The sequence below is a fragment of the Spodoptera frugiperda genome, chromosome 7 (assembly GCF_023101765.2).
Source record: "Spodoptera frugiperda isolate SF20-4 chromosome 7, AGI-APGP_CSIRO_Sfru_2.0, whole genome shotgun sequence".
Lineage (NCBI taxonomy): Eukaryota > Metazoa > Arthropoda > Insecta > Lepidoptera > Noctuidae > Spodoptera > Spodoptera frugiperda.
The window spans coordinates 5,641,054-5,657,933 of NC_064218.1; the positions used below are offsets into that span (position 1 = coordinate 5,641,054).

General features: G+C 35.5%; 2 protein-coding genes and 1 long non-coding RNA gene across 4 annotated transcripts; 2 read left to right on the forward strand and 1 right to left on the reverse strand.

Annotated features, from left to right (window-relative positions):
* The first annotated feature begins 2,182 nt into the window (after nucleotides 1-2,182).
* On the forward strand, nucleotides 2,183-3,450 carry LOC126910902 (uncharacterized). Its single transcript, XR_007705501.1, has 2 exons — nucleotides 2,183-2,754; nucleotides 3,111-3,450. It is a non-coding gene; the product is annotated as an uncharacterized LOC126910902 (long non-coding RNA).
* Nucleotides 3,451-4,271: 821 nt separating this feature from the next.
* Nucleotides 4,272-6,653, reverse strand: LOC118265689 (uncharacterized). 2 transcript variants are annotated; one of them, XM_035578758.2, is made up of 2 exons: nucleotides 6,336-6,653; nucleotides 4,272-5,846 (listed from the first exon to the last, which is right to left on the reverse strand). In XM_035578758.2, exon 2 carries the CDS (start codon nucleotides 5,673-5,675, stop codon nucleotides 4,398-4,400), a length of 1,278 nt encoding a protein of 425 aa, XP_035434651.1. In that variant the 5' UTR covers nucleotides 5,676-5,846; nucleotides 6,336-6,653; the 3' UTR covers nucleotides 4,272-4,397. The 2 variants fall into 2 exon arrangements, with proteins under 2 accessions (XP_035434651.1, XP_035434650.1); XM_035578757.2 differs by lacking the exon at nucleotides 6,336-6,653 and adding an exon at nucleotides 6,117-6,274.
* A 7,348-nt stretch (nucleotides 6,654-14,001) lies between these two features.
* LOC118266223 (uncharacterized) lies at nucleotides 14,002-16,514 on the forward strand. Its single transcript, XM_035579620.2, has 4 exons — nucleotides 14,002-15,500; nucleotides 15,611-15,806; nucleotides 15,883-16,041; nucleotides 16,127-16,514. The coding sequence occupies exons 1-4, from the start codon at nucleotides 14,196-14,198 to the stop codon at nucleotides 16,426-16,428; spliced, it is 1,962 nt and encodes a 653-aa protein (XP_035435513.2). The 5' UTR covers nucleotides 14,002-14,195; the 3' UTR covers nucleotides 16,429-16,514.
* Nucleotides 16,515-16,880: the final 366 nt, after the last annotated feature.

Genomic DNA, 16,880 nt, shown 5'->3' on the forward strand with positions numbered 1-16,880 from the left:
GTGACTGTTGAACTTGACATGGCATGATTACATTTAATTTATTGTAGAAAAAGTACCAGTAATTGTACTATACTGGTTATTTGTAGTATGTACTAGTATATCTCATTTTGATGCTTCTTACATTGACACTAGAGTGTCAGGTTTGCGAGGGTAAATGCAATTAGAACGAGTTATCATACAGCTACTTACCTCATATTATATCAACTGCATACATTGTGTAAGTTTGAAAACTAAATGGAACGTCAAACACTCATAGTACAGTGTAATGTGAATTGCGTAAATAGTAGCAGAGTCATACATATATTGTCCAATATAGTTATTTTTTGTCTGTGTTTACAGATTCTATAAATGTTATTATATTTGCATTCAGTTAATGTGGACAGAGCACTGATTACCCTCATTGTACATTACTTATTTTATTAACCATGATTGACCATCCTTTCGGATGGCTCCTGCCTCATCTAATCAAGAATTAATGCTCCTATACATCTTTACTGTAATCTATATATATAAAAATCAATTGCTATTCCTTTGTCTCGCTAAAACTCGAGAACGGCTGGACCGATTTGGCAAATTTTGGTCTTGAATTATTTGTAGAAGTCCAGGGAAGGTTTAAAAGGTGAGAAAATATCAAATAATTGACGGAAAAACCCTAAAAACTGCCCTTTCCTTTATCCCATACAAACGTTTTCTAACTAATACGTAGAGTCAAATTGAGCTTTATTGCTATTGGATAAAGTTCATTGTTGGATAAATGCTATTGGATACTAAAAAACAAATGCTATTGAATAAGTGTGCGTTGGAGACTTGGAGCACAGAATCCCTACTAATATTATAAATGCGAAAGTAACTCTGTCTGTCTGTAATTACGCTTTCAAGCCTAAACCAGTGAACCGATTTTGATGGAATTTAGTACTGAGATAGAATAGACCTTGATACTTTTAATTGCAAAAAAAATAGCGGAGAATGGGTAAAAATAAGGGATAAATGGTCATATGGAAATTCGTCATTTTAAAAGCTGTAACAGTAAAACTTTGTAATTAGATACTTAATGAGGAACGAAAGCACATGGTCTACTTTTTATTGCAAAAAAATAGGGGAGAGTGGGTAAAAATAGGGGATGAATGGTCATATGGAAATTCGTCATTTTTAAAGCTGTAACAGTGAAATTTTGTATTTAGACACTTAATGAGGAGCGAAAGAACATAGGCTACTTTTTAATAAAAAGGGTAGAAGGCGTAGTAGCCTATGTTTGATAGAGGAGATTAATGTTTGCTTGAAAATTCGTCATTTTCGTTAATACGTTGCCTGTGGCTTCACTCGCGTTCGATTCTTATACACACATACTTATTTAAATCGCCAATATCCCTACTACCATACTAATGTTATGAATGCGAAAGTAATCCTGTTTGTGTTGAGGTTACGCTTGCACGAATGTTTTTTTTATTTTGGAATATAACAACGAAACAATGTATTTTTTTATTGATAGGCAATATTTAGGAAATTAAAGGATAATAATATAGATAACCTTGGCTACTTTTCATCATGATTATAAAATAATGAATCGGCGGTCGTGGTTTCTTTGGAATACATATCTTTAAAAATGCTAACAGTAACATATTCTCAAGTAATTCACATTTGAGATGACATACGGCAGCATTTTGACCACTAACACCACTACGCGGACGAAGTCGCGGGCAAAAGCTAGATTCGATAAATTTTCATTTGTACATGTCAAATATTTGTTGTTTCTAAATTCAAATTCTGTAAATAATGATTGACATTTATGCATAAACTATGAAAAGGGTGAATAAACAATTGTCTGTATTTTTTTTAGTCTATTGAAAATGTTGAAAACTGCATTAAGCATTAATAGAAATTCCTCAAATATTAATTATGCGTGCGTTCAGAAATAATGACAATTATCAACAGTTACGCGTGTGTTCAGAAATTTATTTTGTGTAAATTAAAGTTTCTATTCACGTTTTCGAACAAACGATACTCTTTCAATATAGTCTATTGGTGTGAATGACATTGACATTCGTATTGCGCGTTTTTTAAAATATGCAAAATTAAATGTATATTTTTCAATATTTCTGAGAGATTATCTTAATATTTCTTCGAGTTTTAAAGACTAAGAAGATTTTTATTTGCTAATAAGTGTTTGTTAATCAAAGTAAGTTCACATCTTCATTATTGCTTTTTAGTAACTTTTGGTGACTACACAATACTTCAATTTGGTATACACGGTTACGCAGAAAATCTATGAGAGCTTTTTATTTTCAGTTGGAATTTCGTTTTTAACAATGCTACCAACCAGACGTACAAGCTTAGGCCGCAGAACTCGAAATACGGCAAGTCAAAGAAATATAAGAGCAAATCAAACTGATGAGCATCGCGAAGCGCGAAATGAACTTGAACTGAATCGATATCAAGATAGAAATGTTGTGTTTAATCCCCACAAAGCTGCATTCAGTTATAATGTGGCAATTGATTACAGTTCAGAGCAAATTGTTGCTATTGGACTAATGAACATTGTGTGTCCACATTGGGATTGAAATTAAAAAATTAAGCCTCTGGATTGTGTTGCGCCAGCGGCCAAGTCAAATTGACGCCATTGGTACCGCCACCAGAGCCACTACATTCATTGGTTCATTTTTTGACTCATATCCAGCAGTACAATAATTGCTTTCAAATGACATCATTCGGGGCAACAAAAGTTATACGAGACAATTTTTTGCCCACTTTTAGCAAGTAAGTATAATGGCAAACGTTGTTTTTTAGTTTTAAAACCATGTAGCTGGTGCAAAATATGTCGAGTCAGTGATGTGTTTATTTTGTAAACAATAAATCAAATTACTAATAATAGTCTATAATCCGAAGACTTAATCAGCAACATTTATAACATGTTGTATTTTATAGTGGCATGAGCAAGATGTTCTTGGTAAAGCCTACTACCTAAAGCTGCCGTGGTAGGCTGTTTAATGTCGAGGTTAAAAGTAGTTTTAATTTGAAATGATGTAAAGTATAGATTGTGGCAGTATTTTGCGAGCCACATGGTGGTACAATTTGCTATACAATTGCCTGTATACATATTTATATTCTTGCAGATTCAGGGATTCAAATATATCATCAAACAGGTTCCTTATTGCCAGTGCCTATTGAAGACTATACATTTTTGCAAATATATTTTATGGACAATTCAGCAAGAAAAGTCGATCAGCGTTGCGCACACAACAACTCAGTAAAGAGATCCATTGTGATGAACAACTTCAAACATTTTTCCTTCAACACAATGAATTAGTTGCATTAGACCGATGCATTAGACATTCACAAATGCATTAGACCGCATGCCATCAGATAATCACAAAATTGTCATCAGAGCCGATAAGGCGCCTGCAGGACAGTGAAATGATTGAATCCTATGAAATAAACACTATTATGAAAATATATTTTGTTTTTTTTTTTTAAATTCATAAAGCCCTTTTGAGGTATAGTGAGATCAGGAAGTTATTGATTCATTTTTAAATGGAGGATATTTATAGATTCCAATTCAAATTGAATAGGGACTCATACATAACTCAGCTATACAAAATAAAGTAGAGCATCATTGCTACGCGAAAGCGGTACGAAGTTCGCTGGGTCAGCTAGTATTTAATATTTTATTATATGTATAGATATAACATTGGGAAGGCAAAACAACGTTTGCCTGGTGAGCTAGTACAGTATATAAAAATAAGTCAGGTTTTCCTTCCTGACGCTATAACTCCAGAACTCACGCACCGATTTCCGCTTCATGAGGTTTTTAGCAAAGAAAATTCAGGAAAAAAATAAGAGAAAAGCAGGAAAACCGGGATAATCACTGGTGGCGAAACGGAATTCGCCGGGTTTGCTAGTTCTATACATATACTTAACATCCAATTTATCTTTCACAGATTGCAAAACTAGTAATAATCACCGTTCTCTTCGGGTTATGTTACTCCATCCCGGTGGAAGAACGAAAGGCCTTCGGAGGTGACATAGCCGCTGGAGTGGTGCCAGTGGAACCAGAACCACTCAAGTTTGAAGATTTACTAAGATCTCCGAACCCTGAACGTTCTAACTTGAAGACTGATTTCCTGGTAGTATAGTTAGAATCAATAGGATTATCCTGCTCATTACTAAGTATATTCAGCACAAGTAAGACTTATTAACTTTTTTAAAATTTAAGTTAATTATAATGTAACCAAAATTTAAAATCAATGTAATCTTTTAAAAAAATAAATCATTCATTTCGAAGTTTACTGTTTCATTTATTAGAGCATTTAACATTGAAATTACAATTTTACATTAAGTAACCCAACTGTTTGTATGAGATGAAGATTATTAGTAAGTAGTGTTATGATTTGCATTTTATTTTACGTAGGTGGTTTCACATCAGTAGCTTGATACAACGAATTGATTGCTATATCAGAAGAGACAAATGCCATAGATTTCGCCAGTGTAGCCAGTGATAAAGTATCCATTACAATTCTGTTTGCAACGTGGTTCAAATTGGCTCCATGTGATTGCGCCGTATACTTGAGTGCCAACTTTATTACTCGTTCACAAGCCAAAGATTTGGAAGTAGCGCTCTTCGCCTGTTTTCCTGCTTGTTGAGCAGCTGTCTTTGCCAAGTTCATCATTAACTCCTGATGATTCGACATACCATTTTTCGCGTACCGCACGGACATCTGTACTTCAATAGACGCAGTCAAAGCTCGTCTAAGAGCAACAACGCTTGCTGCAGTTAAGTACGCCACATCACCGGCATATAATATAGCTTTCTTGGCTTTCACTTCAAGCCTCTCTTGTTTTTGTTTCGTTCTCTTGTCATTACCATTTTCATCTTCAAATTCAGGCTGATCTATTTCCATGTCAGCAACAACTTCAGGATTGATTGGCTTATAAACAGTTTCCTTGTTATCCATCCAGTCATCAATCAGACCGGGAGCACTAAATTCTTGGGTGTCTAATGTTTGTGATTCTTTCACATAATGAGTTCCATTTATTGATTTCTCCATAACAATGGGATCTGTGTAATTATTTTCTTGTTCTTTGTTTTCCATATCTAAGACAGTTTGATTCAAAAATCCTTTCATCGAAATAGGTTTATTTGGTTTAGTGTTAAGGACATGAACAGGTTTTTTGTCACTCTTGAAAAGAACTGAATATGGTGAAGGTATCATAGATGAAGTATCAGTAGTATTACTGACACTTTTATTCGGGGTTGCGTTAGTAGCTGAAACTGCAGCAGCCGGAGGTGGTGTTGCTAGTGCATTTTCTGTTCCACTGGATATTGCCCTTTTTCGACGTAGAGATAAATCAACAGACTGCTTTTTAGATAACGCTGCAGGGTACGTAATATCTTTCAACGCTGATACAATTGACACTTCTGCTGCAATCTGAGCTAGCCCGTATACCAATCGATGTAGTTCTGGTTCAGTAGAAGCTCTGGTTATACTAAGTATATGCCCGGACAATGTCCTAGAAATATAGTCCAGAATACGTCTAGTTTCTATAGCAGTTATCCCTTTATTTTTACCGGGAGCTTCTAACGCCTCCCTGGTAATCCTGGTTATTTTATCCTGTATTTCTAGCTTTGATAGTATAGCGGAAACCATGTCCTTTGCAATTTGGTAAAGATTGTCATCCATTTCTGGGTTTTGGGTAACATTTTTAGTTGCTTTTAGTATAGAATTATCAAGATGTTTCAAAGCATTGTGAGGAGAAGTCAATAAGAATCTGTCAGTAAACCCTTTGGGACTGTTAGCAAGCTTTTCCTTGAAATCATGCACTGGCGATATTCCTTCGTACGAATCAGGAACCTAAAAGGAATAAGTTAAATTGAGTATTATAAATAACTAGCGACCCGCCCCAGCTTCACATGGGCGCAATGGTAATATATTATGCATATAAACCTTCCTCTTGAATCACTCTACCTATTACAAAAAACCGCATCAAAATCCGTTACGTAATTTTAAAAATTTAAGCATACAGACAAACAGACAAAACTAGCGACTTTGATTTGTACTGTGTAGTGAAGTACCAATCTACATACGAGTATATCTACCGAGTACAACGTTAAAACAACTTACAAATAGTAATAAAATCACGGCCCAAATTCGAAACAAAACCATGTTCCTTACTTCTGCAGCTGCAAAGAATGAACTAAATGGCAATATTGTTCTGTTTTCAATTAGTCACTTGATCGTTATTATTTTATTGACTTGTTAGTTTTAACTAACTTAATTGGGAAAGCATTTTATTGCTTGGAAAATAACGAGGTTATAGTATTTCTAAAACTCCTAATTTACCTTATAAGCTATCCAGCGAACGAATTAAACATGGTGATTCTTCGTTTACTGTGTTGTATCTTCCTGTATACAAAGAGTGGTCGATAGACTAAGTTGCTGCTCTCTGCGGCTTCGAATATTTCTTTATCATTATCATTCAGATCACTTATATTATCGTCTTCTTCATTTATATCTCTTTTAGTAACCAATTCTGCATTTTCATTTTCAGATATTTTACTGCCATTCTCAAATACAGTCATATTTGAAATATCTTGTTCATTATTGGTTTCTAGAACACTTAAAGATAAAACTATGTTGGCCACACTCACAACTAACGTTACTGAAATTATTAACATTATGAAAGCAAGGGTAATAATAATTAGACACCTTCAACAGGAAGTCTTGCATTTTATAGTTCTAACAGTAACTTAGTGGCTTCGTGATAATTTTATTAATTAACTTTGAACATTACCACTTCATTGTTAAATGACTAGAAGGTACCTATATCATTTAAATACCAGGAATATAATAAAAAACAGACATTCATTCTTAACTAATCTTTATTGATAGAATCTAAACTAAAATGTACATACAAAATGTAAGGCACATTTGTAAACAAAAAGCTTGTTTATAGTCCTATAATTATGATACATTTATACAACCTTAAATAAAATACTGTAAACTTGATCATTCCGATGTGGTGGTAGTGTCATCTGCAGGCGATTTGTTTATTTAACCGAGGTATGCAGGCAGTACCCTGATGCGGCCGCGGCCCTCGAGTTGCGATGTTTCTCCGAAGGGTGAGACGTCCACATCGTTGATGGCGGGCAGCAGGTCGCTCTCCTGGCCGGCGAGGTCACGGCGAGCTCTCTGCGGCGCGTGCTCAGACGCACCAACAACCTTTCCCGAAGCACCAGATACCGCATCGTCTTTTCCTGTAACTGATGGTGTTTGTTCGGGTTTTAGCGGGATGTGCTGGATCACATCCTGATCGGCGGGTGCGCACACGCAGAGCGCCAGCAGCGCCAGCGACGCGACGAAAAATAGTGTCGAATGCATTTCCGAAAGATCCTATCTTGCTCTTGGATTAACTTAAATGTGAACTGTGCCTTCGTTGACTTCAAAGCACCTTATATGTGGATCTATTGCTGACAGAAATTATTATGTTTTATTGAAAGTGCACACTCAGATAATGCGCGCTATTATTTTTAGAACAGTACTGACGCACGATCACACAACAACGGAGCTGAAAACACACGTTAGTGATCCTTTCATTATGAGCCTTGGCTCTGGACAACATGCTAACGAGACGCCAAACGATACTGATAACTGATAAAAATAAAGAGCAACAAAGCAAGTTCACACGTAGGTACATTTGAAACAAGTCGTAAACATAACTTATTTGTTAACTTTGATACACCTTTAGTTATTTACCTATAAGTACTTATTTGTAAAAACTTTACAAAGAAACTTCAAAAAATACTGGCCAGATTCCATATTACCTTATTATCCTTACGCTCTGGTTATGTTGTACGCTAATGTGTGTTATACTCTAGTTAAATAAATTGATTTCGACATGTTACAATTTTGATAAATGTAGCAAAACCCTCGAAAGGATGCTAGCAGCTAGCTAGTCCTAACATGCCTAGCATCTAAAATACTTTTAATAAACCTGATGTTTGAGTATGCACCATCTATATGCAATCTAGATATCTGTCTATCTAGAGTCTGATGGCACTTAAAGGCTTTGATCTAAGATGAAATCTTTGATGATGAACTTTGCGGTAAAAAATATGGTCGCAATAAAAGGATTTGGAGGTAACGAGAGAGACAGAACCATAGGAAAGGAAAGTGAGTGGTAACTTTGCTAGGGAATATAATAGCCAATGTTGACTTCATTAATGAGATTTTCTAGGTAGATGTGCAGTTAACATAATCAGTTAACAGTAATCTTAATGTGTGTATGACCAGATGCATTAATGTTATAGAAGTCAAGGAATTATGTAAGAAAATCGTAGTTATTGACAGTCTAGACCTTCTGCCTTTACTTAATGGGTTTTAATCAAGCATGTAACCGATACACAATTAGGAGACGATCTAGCATGTAGTAAGTAAGTAATACAAATGACCAGTGCAACCCATGAACGTGGACGCCTGACTTTGCCTCAAGCATCAGATCAACCTACTACAATCTATTAAACCTTAGTTAATTTTCAATTTGGCAGATAGGATTATGTTGATATACAATACTTAGGTTCTATTACCTAAATTAAATACAATATCTTATTAAAGTCTCTAGGTATCTCATTACGTAGTTAAGGTGAGATTTTAACATCACAATTGGCTATACTGTACCAATGTACCCATACGTTACTTGTCCATGGAGGACAAGTAGAAACTTAAATTGCAATCTACACTAAAGAATGCAATTATGTCTAAACAACAACTAGCATCAACAGCTAATCCAAAAGGAACAGTTAATTTTTATAAAAAACTACTAATAAGTATCATCCCATAATCGAATAAATAAATAAAATAACATTGAAATAACAACATATTCTAAGAACAGATAAACACCCAATCATATTTACGGTAGCGTGAATCAATTTCAAAGTATACAAATATGATTCAATATTTTTTATCAGAAACTATATATTACTATTGATTTACACAGATTACAATGCAATAAGAAGACTTGAGTAAATATAACAAGTCATTCAGCCTTACTCATCATTAATCGGAAGGATGCGCGTGTCACGTTACAAAATGCGTTTTTACTCACAAATCACTAAAGCAAACCAAATGTTTGTCATCGGTTTTCAATATAGTGCACAACAATGGGTATTCATGGCCATTATGTTATTGAGAATATTTGCTCCTCCTATTAACAACACAGGTACGATACGCGTCAATGATGCCCATTTCTGGATAATTTTTGTTAGCACCTTTTCATTAATAGTATATAACCAGAATGCAGGCTGAAAAATCATAAACACAAGTAAGCATCGGAAGACGCTCAACGTATACAATCAACTGGGAATTATTCCCAAATCATCGCGGAGAAGTTACTTAGAGGCACCCAAGATCATGGCTTCAACAATGATTATTCTTCTCTCGCTTGCACTACTGAGTTGTGCGTACGCTGCTCCTGCGACTACCGAGCAGCTGGCTGAGACGACCGCAGCGACATCTGACGATGGCACACCAGTTCTTGAAGTGATAGAGGTGATCGAAGAGGTACCAGCCGTGGTGGCCCTCGTGGACGATGCGACTACACCCGCAGTTGACACCAAAGAGCCTGCCCACTCGGTGGTGAAGAGATCCGCTCTTCGTGGAGACAACCCAAGCAACGACCTGCTGGCTAACTACGACGGTCTCCTGTTTGACAACGGTCAGGCGGGACTCGACGGTCGTAGGATCAAGTTCCTCCCCACCTGGGTAGGCTAATCAACTAAATATTTTATAGCAATAGTTTATTTATGGTATAACAGGTTGCTTCCAACTAGCGGCTTGCTGTAATTTTGTAGTGCGTTTTGTAACGTGACTATTTATTGATCGGCAATGTCCCTATTGGCAACTTATTGTACCTTAAATAATTTTGGAATTCACAAACTGACACTGAATTTTACGTAATATTATGTCCAATTATCTATTGTATTATATTTTTTATATGAAATAAAAGTATTTTTGTATTTGAATGTGTTTGTTGCTTCACTTTTATTCCCAATTTATTTAATTTTATGGTAATCATGATAGATGTTTAAAGAAGGATTCCAAATTTAATATGTTCACAAATCTAAATAAAAACCATTGAATAGATCTTGTTTAGATCTCTGGCAAACCATAAGTTTAGTGTATAAATATTACTCCTCTGTAGTTAGCTATAGCTACTATAGCATCAATAGACGACCAAGAAGTTGGTGGATTCTTCGGGTCAAAGCATCTTTGAAAATTAATTATTTGAACTACTACCAGAAGTAGTATTACCAAATACATGAGTTAGCTAGTAACTACTACTACATTTAGATTACAATTAGAAGTTTTAGGACTATGTAGTATTAGGAGTTCCTAGTACTATACTAGTTTCTATCTACTCATCATCATCCATATCAGCCCGTTTATACCTATATACACAAACTGCTAAAAATGAACATAAGCATCACCAATGGGACTGACCAAAATGTCCTAAAAAACATCGCCAAAGTGATTGGTTCGTCCCGGAAGACACGGTGGAACAGAACGGTGGCGATCTGCCCTGCGTCGCGTTCCGTGCGCGCCTCAAAAGGCCATCAGACCACCACAGATGGGGCCCAGTTTGGGTGATGCCTGATCCGAAGCTACGGACTACTTAGCGGGCTTACCGAGACTCGATGGGCAGGAGTAGAAACGGAGTGGTTTTTAATCAGTAAGAATCTGACAAGCCGCCGTCCAATGGCTTTTCCCTTGCCATGGGATGATCTCTCCCTTAAGAAAAAAAGTGATTGGCTCTCTGATGTGACTGATTGAAGGCACTAGAACAGGCATGGCCAACCCTTGTAACACGTGCCATTGATGCTACGCAGCACCATATTTTAGGCACGTGAATTACATCAATAATTTAGAGTAACACAAACACCAATTCATCATGAATTTTACTTTATTATTTTGATGGCATATGTAGCACATCAAAAAAAATGTAAAACAATTTATTTATTTATTTATTTATTTGAATAGAACGGTAAAAGCCAATGACACTACTCAATTCCTTACAATAGAAGAAGTAAAGATATTTAAAATTTAGACAATTAATATTAATATTCATTCAGCCATCTCTTTCGCAAAACTTCAAACATTCCGACAAAAATAATCTTATCGTAACCTAACCAAATAAGGCCTACCTTATTTTTATTACCGCCTAGCTCGTAGGTTTAAAATGAAAATGCGCTGATAATTTCAAAATCTTATATTTATTTAATAAACTTTGTAATATTCAAAACAAAATGGCTTTAAAAACAAGAAATACACTTTTATTAACACAAATAGCTCAAAGGTCACTTTGGCCTTATTGGGAACCCTATGTCTCAATAAGGCCTAAATAAAAACAAGTAAATATTCAACCTATTAATTAATACAAAACTTTGTCACTTCTTTTATTAAATCTAATGAGATCTTATTAATGACTTTTGGTTATTAGAGATCAGACTTTATGAGTTTCTCATCATGCAATACCCATGTAACATCTTTGAACTCATCGGTACCCCAGCATCAGTCAAACGAATGAGAACAACTTCTTGTTCTGTAGCCAATTTAGCCACCGACCTAGCTTTTGAGTAGTGGAAACCACTCTTTATATGGTGCGTACTTCTTCTTCTTCTGGCTGCAACAGCATACCAGGTAAAACAGGATGAACAGATTTCAAGGTTTGAATAGATACTATGAAGAATTTCCCGATATCCATTCACCCCTTTTCTGTATCTATTCACCCCGTTTACCCCTTTCTACCATTTTAACAGCGATTTCCATCTTTTGCAAAATCCATTGGCTTTCCTTTTAACATAAGCTGGTAATCCGTTTTCTATGAAATTACTGAAAAACGACTATGCCGTAATAAGGCCTACACGTTTTTTTTGTAGGCTTTATTAGGGCATAGCACATAGGTAAACAAAACAACGATTATATGAAATACACCGATATTATAGCTATTTCACTTATGTGAGGAGATGGCTAAATGTATAATTGTCATACAGACAAAACACGGCACGTCGTATACTGATAAATATAAAAATACTAACAGTTTACGCTACTCGAATTTTATAAAAACTAAAGTGCGCTCCACGTCGTGATTGTTTTCGACTGTAGGTTCCAACATAATCGCAGCACGGGTTGCTTGCCGTGCTCAAATTAGTTAAGTAATGTGCATACACACTTTTACAAACTTTGGCGACCATTTGAAATCGGGAAGAGGGAAATTTTCAAAATAGGCTTTATTGGGGCATAGGCCTTATTTGGTTAGGTTACTATACTTTAGCTTTGAATCCAAGAATCGGTTTAAAAGTTTCATACTGCGCGGTAAAGGAGACTTAGCTCTACTGACTGTTCTGCAAGATGGTATAGCGAACAACTGGTGCTTTCTGTTGCGACAGTAATTGTCTGGAGCAAAAATTTGAAGGAACTCGTTATGCAGTTTAGGAGCGTCAATATGACCGTGAATAATCTTGTAAATTATGAACATTTGTTGCATTTCTCGTCTAACTTTTAAATAATTATTTTACTCATCTGTGGTGGTCTGATGGAGAACGTGCGACATATTTATTAGCAAACAGCTTTCCAACCATAAAATAAGTAAGAAAAAGTATTCGTACAATAACAATTTTATTATCAAATTAATCCGCTTTCTATGGGTTACTCTGCGTACCTCTATAGAAGAAAAAGATGAGTTTATGTGTGTATATAATATATGTACTAGCTTCTGCCAGCGGCTTCGGCTACGTTCCCATGGGATAAAAAGGGTATCCTATCACCCAAGTCCACTCATACCCTGTCTGTATACCAAATTTCATCAAAATCCTTTCAGTAGTTTTAGCGTGATTGAAAATACAGCGTGTGAAAAATACCAGTTTCATAAATTGTAATTTCATTAAAATGACTAAAAGTATAGAAGCTAATATAAAAGCATTAATCATCTAGGTGGCACCATAATGAATTGGAAACTACAGAGAATCAATCATACAACATGTCAAATTGAATGTCTTTATTATCTTAACAATACTTTAAAATTACTCAGTTGGTTACAAACATTGTTTTGTATAATAACATCGTCACTTAAGTAATAATTTTACTAACACAAAGATACAATTTACAACAAAAAGGAGGAAATATTACATTGAACTACATACAATTAGAAATAAATAGGTAAACTAAAACAATAGCAATGCATCAAAAAACGTTGCGGTTTCGACGTGATATGAGGGCAGTCCTATTTAAGCTCACACGATCATGAAAAAGTCTTTTTCTCTTCATTTTTCTGTATCTTAAAAGTCCTCACTTTAAACATGACTTTCCATTATATCCAATATACTGCCAGGAGTGACGGGTATTTCAGCCACTTCTCTCAACAAAAACGAATGGTAGGGACTGTAATCCATGTAGTCGTTTCCAACCCGAATTTCTATAGCACTCTTCAAAAATTCTGGATTAAGCAGCAGTCCATCCGAACTTCTTCCACTCGCAATCGCCAATATTGTCACAAATATCAAGAATATTAAGAGTTTTGCCATTCCCGGCTTGTTCTTAACAATGGTATTACAATTTACAGCGAAGATACTTTATATACCATAGTACACTATTGATTTAACAACACGCTAATTTGTAAATCTATATGGAGTGTAAATCTTGGCTTTTAACATAAAAAGTAAATGTTTTTTCAACTTCATTGTGTTTAATATTGTGAAATACGGAGATAGTTACCTATACCTATATATCTAATGTTCTTTTGTAGTACGTAATGGATTGATCTAATGCTGTCGAATAATGATAGAACCAGAATTTGTAGGAAAAACACCTTAAAAAAGATTAATATGTATCTACCTATATTCATAAAATGGAACATCAAATATATGTCCTAAGAAGTGATTACTAAAGTGTGTACCTACACTGGATTCTTTAACTTTTAATATGTTTCTTGACAGCTCCAATGTTATCAGGTAGATGGACTTGCCAAACATGTTCCAAGTGATTTTTGTGTGACACTTGATAATGATCAATAGAAACTCGTGTATATTAAAGCCAGAAAGTCGTCCTAACTCTTTTTAGTTATGTTTAATAAAGAAGATTTAACCGAATAAGAATCATATTTTACCGAATACCGAAATACCGAATAAGTAGACAATTTTTGCAGTGAAAATGAAGACCTTTATACTGCTCATGATGTCGATCTTTTTCGCAATCTCTTTCTCTGAACCCAATCCTAAACTCGTTCCATTTGAAAGGAAATGCAATATAGTAATCCCGATTGAAAATTATTCACAAACAGTGCTTTTCGATATGGATGTATTCGGTGAACCGGAGCTAAAAACATGTATCCTGAAAGAATGTCTCACTGATCACACTGTGATCTTACTAAACGTGTTTGGTAGAGACATAGACATAGGACTCAACGTAACAAGAACTTTTATTAGAACCAATGATAATCCCAACGTGCTGATCATGACGAAATATTTGACAAGGAAGGTAAAAGACTCTCCAGTGTGGAAATTCTTCTCTAAATCCAAATGGTCTGTACTTTATGTGATCGTCACTGGCAAAGAAAAGTACAAGTGTACTAATGGCACAATGGAAACAAAGGATTTCCAAATTCTCGAGAAAGCTATGAACAATCTATGGCACAAATTACAAATAATGCGTGTTGCTGTGTTATTTCCTAACGCGTGTAAACAGAAAATCATCCTGTATCACGGCAAACGACCATCCTCTGATATTTTATATGATAGATCTATTAAAGTATTCAATAATTCGAATAACCATGACACGCATTTAGCTATTAAGGAAAGTGGTGACGGATTGATAAACGACTATCCCATGCAAGGAGGTATATTCCACAGAATTCCTACATCAATCAAATTTTGTGACAATATGCACTACTATGTGCATTTTAATTTGAATTTGACGCTCGGATACTGTGGTTTGGATGGGATGGTGATGCATGACATTCTCACTTATTTAAAATTCAATCTTACCGTCCCAGAAAATCCATCTTGTGGAAATTACGGGTATGCCCTGCCTGGTAACGTGAGTGGTGTGCTTGGATGCATCATCCGCAATGAAGTGGATATATCGTTCAATTCTAGATTCATGACGATGTACTCGGATGAACATATTTATTATCTGCATTACGTTACGATCGATACGTTATGTGCTTTAACAAAGAGACCTGACGTAATACCACTTTGGCAAGGAGTGTATAATTTTTTTTCTACGGAGATGTGGACACTGACGGGAGTGGTGTTAGTGGTGATAGCTTGTATCCTGTGGGCCACTGCACTGGTAAATAAAACGATAACTGGCTCAGAGACGGAGACATTCTGGAGCTATCTGTACTCTAGTGTGATATCAACGATGATCGGATATTCACCGATGAAAACCAAAACGTATCTTATGATTAGAAGCGCGTGCTTAATGGGGTCTATTTTATTTTTAGCTGTTTATCAGGTAAGTGAGTGAACTCACACATATATAAAAACATATTTTCCTAGTGTTTGAACACTAATCAGCTATGTTACTAAAAGCATTACATGTCTCATAAATGATTTGTATTTCAGAGTCACATGAGCAGAGTGTACACAACAATGAAACATTTTCCTCAACTGAAAACTCTACAAGACCTATACTGTTCTGGAGCAAGTTTATATACTTCTCCTACAATGAGAGAATTCATGAGGCAATTACAGAATCCAGATAACGAACTGCAGAGCGAATTCTTCAATAAGGCATCTTTGACTACTGGGGAACGACTCGGTGAGTGGGATGACAGTCCTGAACTATACTCCGACTATAATTTATGAACATAATCAAAACAATAATATATTTGCAGGAAAACTTCTGGAGAATCCACACCTAGCCACAATAGATAGAAAATCTGACGCTGAAATGGAAATTCTGAAAAACTACTCAGATTCTTATGGCATGCCTCTTATAGACATATTGGAAGAATGTTTCAAAACCTATTACGTGTCTTATATTGCACGATCAGGTAACATGTAATGTTGTAAATAAAATAAAACGTAGTCTAAGGAAAAGGAACATTGTTTCTAACACAGTAACATTTTCTGTTTCAGATTTTCCATTTTTCGAAACCGTACAAAGGTTTATGCAGCATCTGCAAGAAGCAGGTCTCCCGGCGATGTACTACAAGTGGACCCAGCAGATGCTGGACATCCCAAGCTCTGTGCCAGACTACCGCAGCCAGACACGACCCTTCTCGAAAATACAGTTGATTGATCAAAGTGTTGCATTCGCTATATTAGGTCTCGGTATAATGAGTTCTATAGCTTTATTCATAGTTGAAATGTGGAATGGAAAACGTAAAACTATTCGTAGAAATATGAATGAATCTACTACACTTAATAGATTTCATTGAAATTGAAACCAGTATCCGTAGATACTTAGATATATTTACTTTAATTAAGTTAGTAGTTTAGTAGTAACAAGATTTATGTACTTATATACATAGATAGCACTTTGTGTACAATTTAGTCAAATGCAATGTATGTTTTAATTATAAAACGATTGGAATGCAATTAGTGTTTTATTGAACCTTATCATCTTGTTGAAACCACCTGGCAAACTAATTTTAATTACAGTCGTATTATTTTATGGAATAGGGTGTAAACGAGCAGACGGGTCACCTGGTAAGCGATCAGTGCCGCCCATGGACACCCGCAACACCAGAGCAGTCACAGTTGCATTGCCCGCCTATAATATTAGAATATTAAAAAAGTAAAGAACCTATAATCTTCAAACGGCGATAAAGTTGAACTTTATTTGAAGTACCGAGTACGTAGCACCCAAACAACAAGTTGAAAGCAAATA

Excerpts from the sequence above, each read along its gene's own strand:
- LOC118265689 (XM_035578757.2), bottom strand. The coding sequence starts at position 6,158 with ATGGTTTTGTTTCGAATTTGGGCCGTGATTTTATTACTATTT. Across the intron at positions 5,847-6,116 it reads CCGTGATTTTATTACTATTT|GTTCCTGATTCGTACGAAGG; the intron begins GTAAGTTGTTTT and ends TATTCCTTTTAG.
- LOC118266223 (XM_035579620.2), top strand. The coding sequence starts at position 14,196 with ATGAAGACCTTTATACTGCTCATGATGTCGATCTTTTTCGCAATCTCT. Across the intron at positions 15,501-15,610 it reads TATTTTTAGCTGTTTATCAG|AGTCACATGAGCAGAGTGTA; the intron begins GTAAGTGAGTGA and ends TTTGTATTTCAG. Across the intron at positions 16,042-16,126 it reads GTCTTATATTGCACGATCAG|ATTTTCCATTTTTCGAAACC; the intron begins GTAACATGTAAT and ends TTTCTGTTTCAG.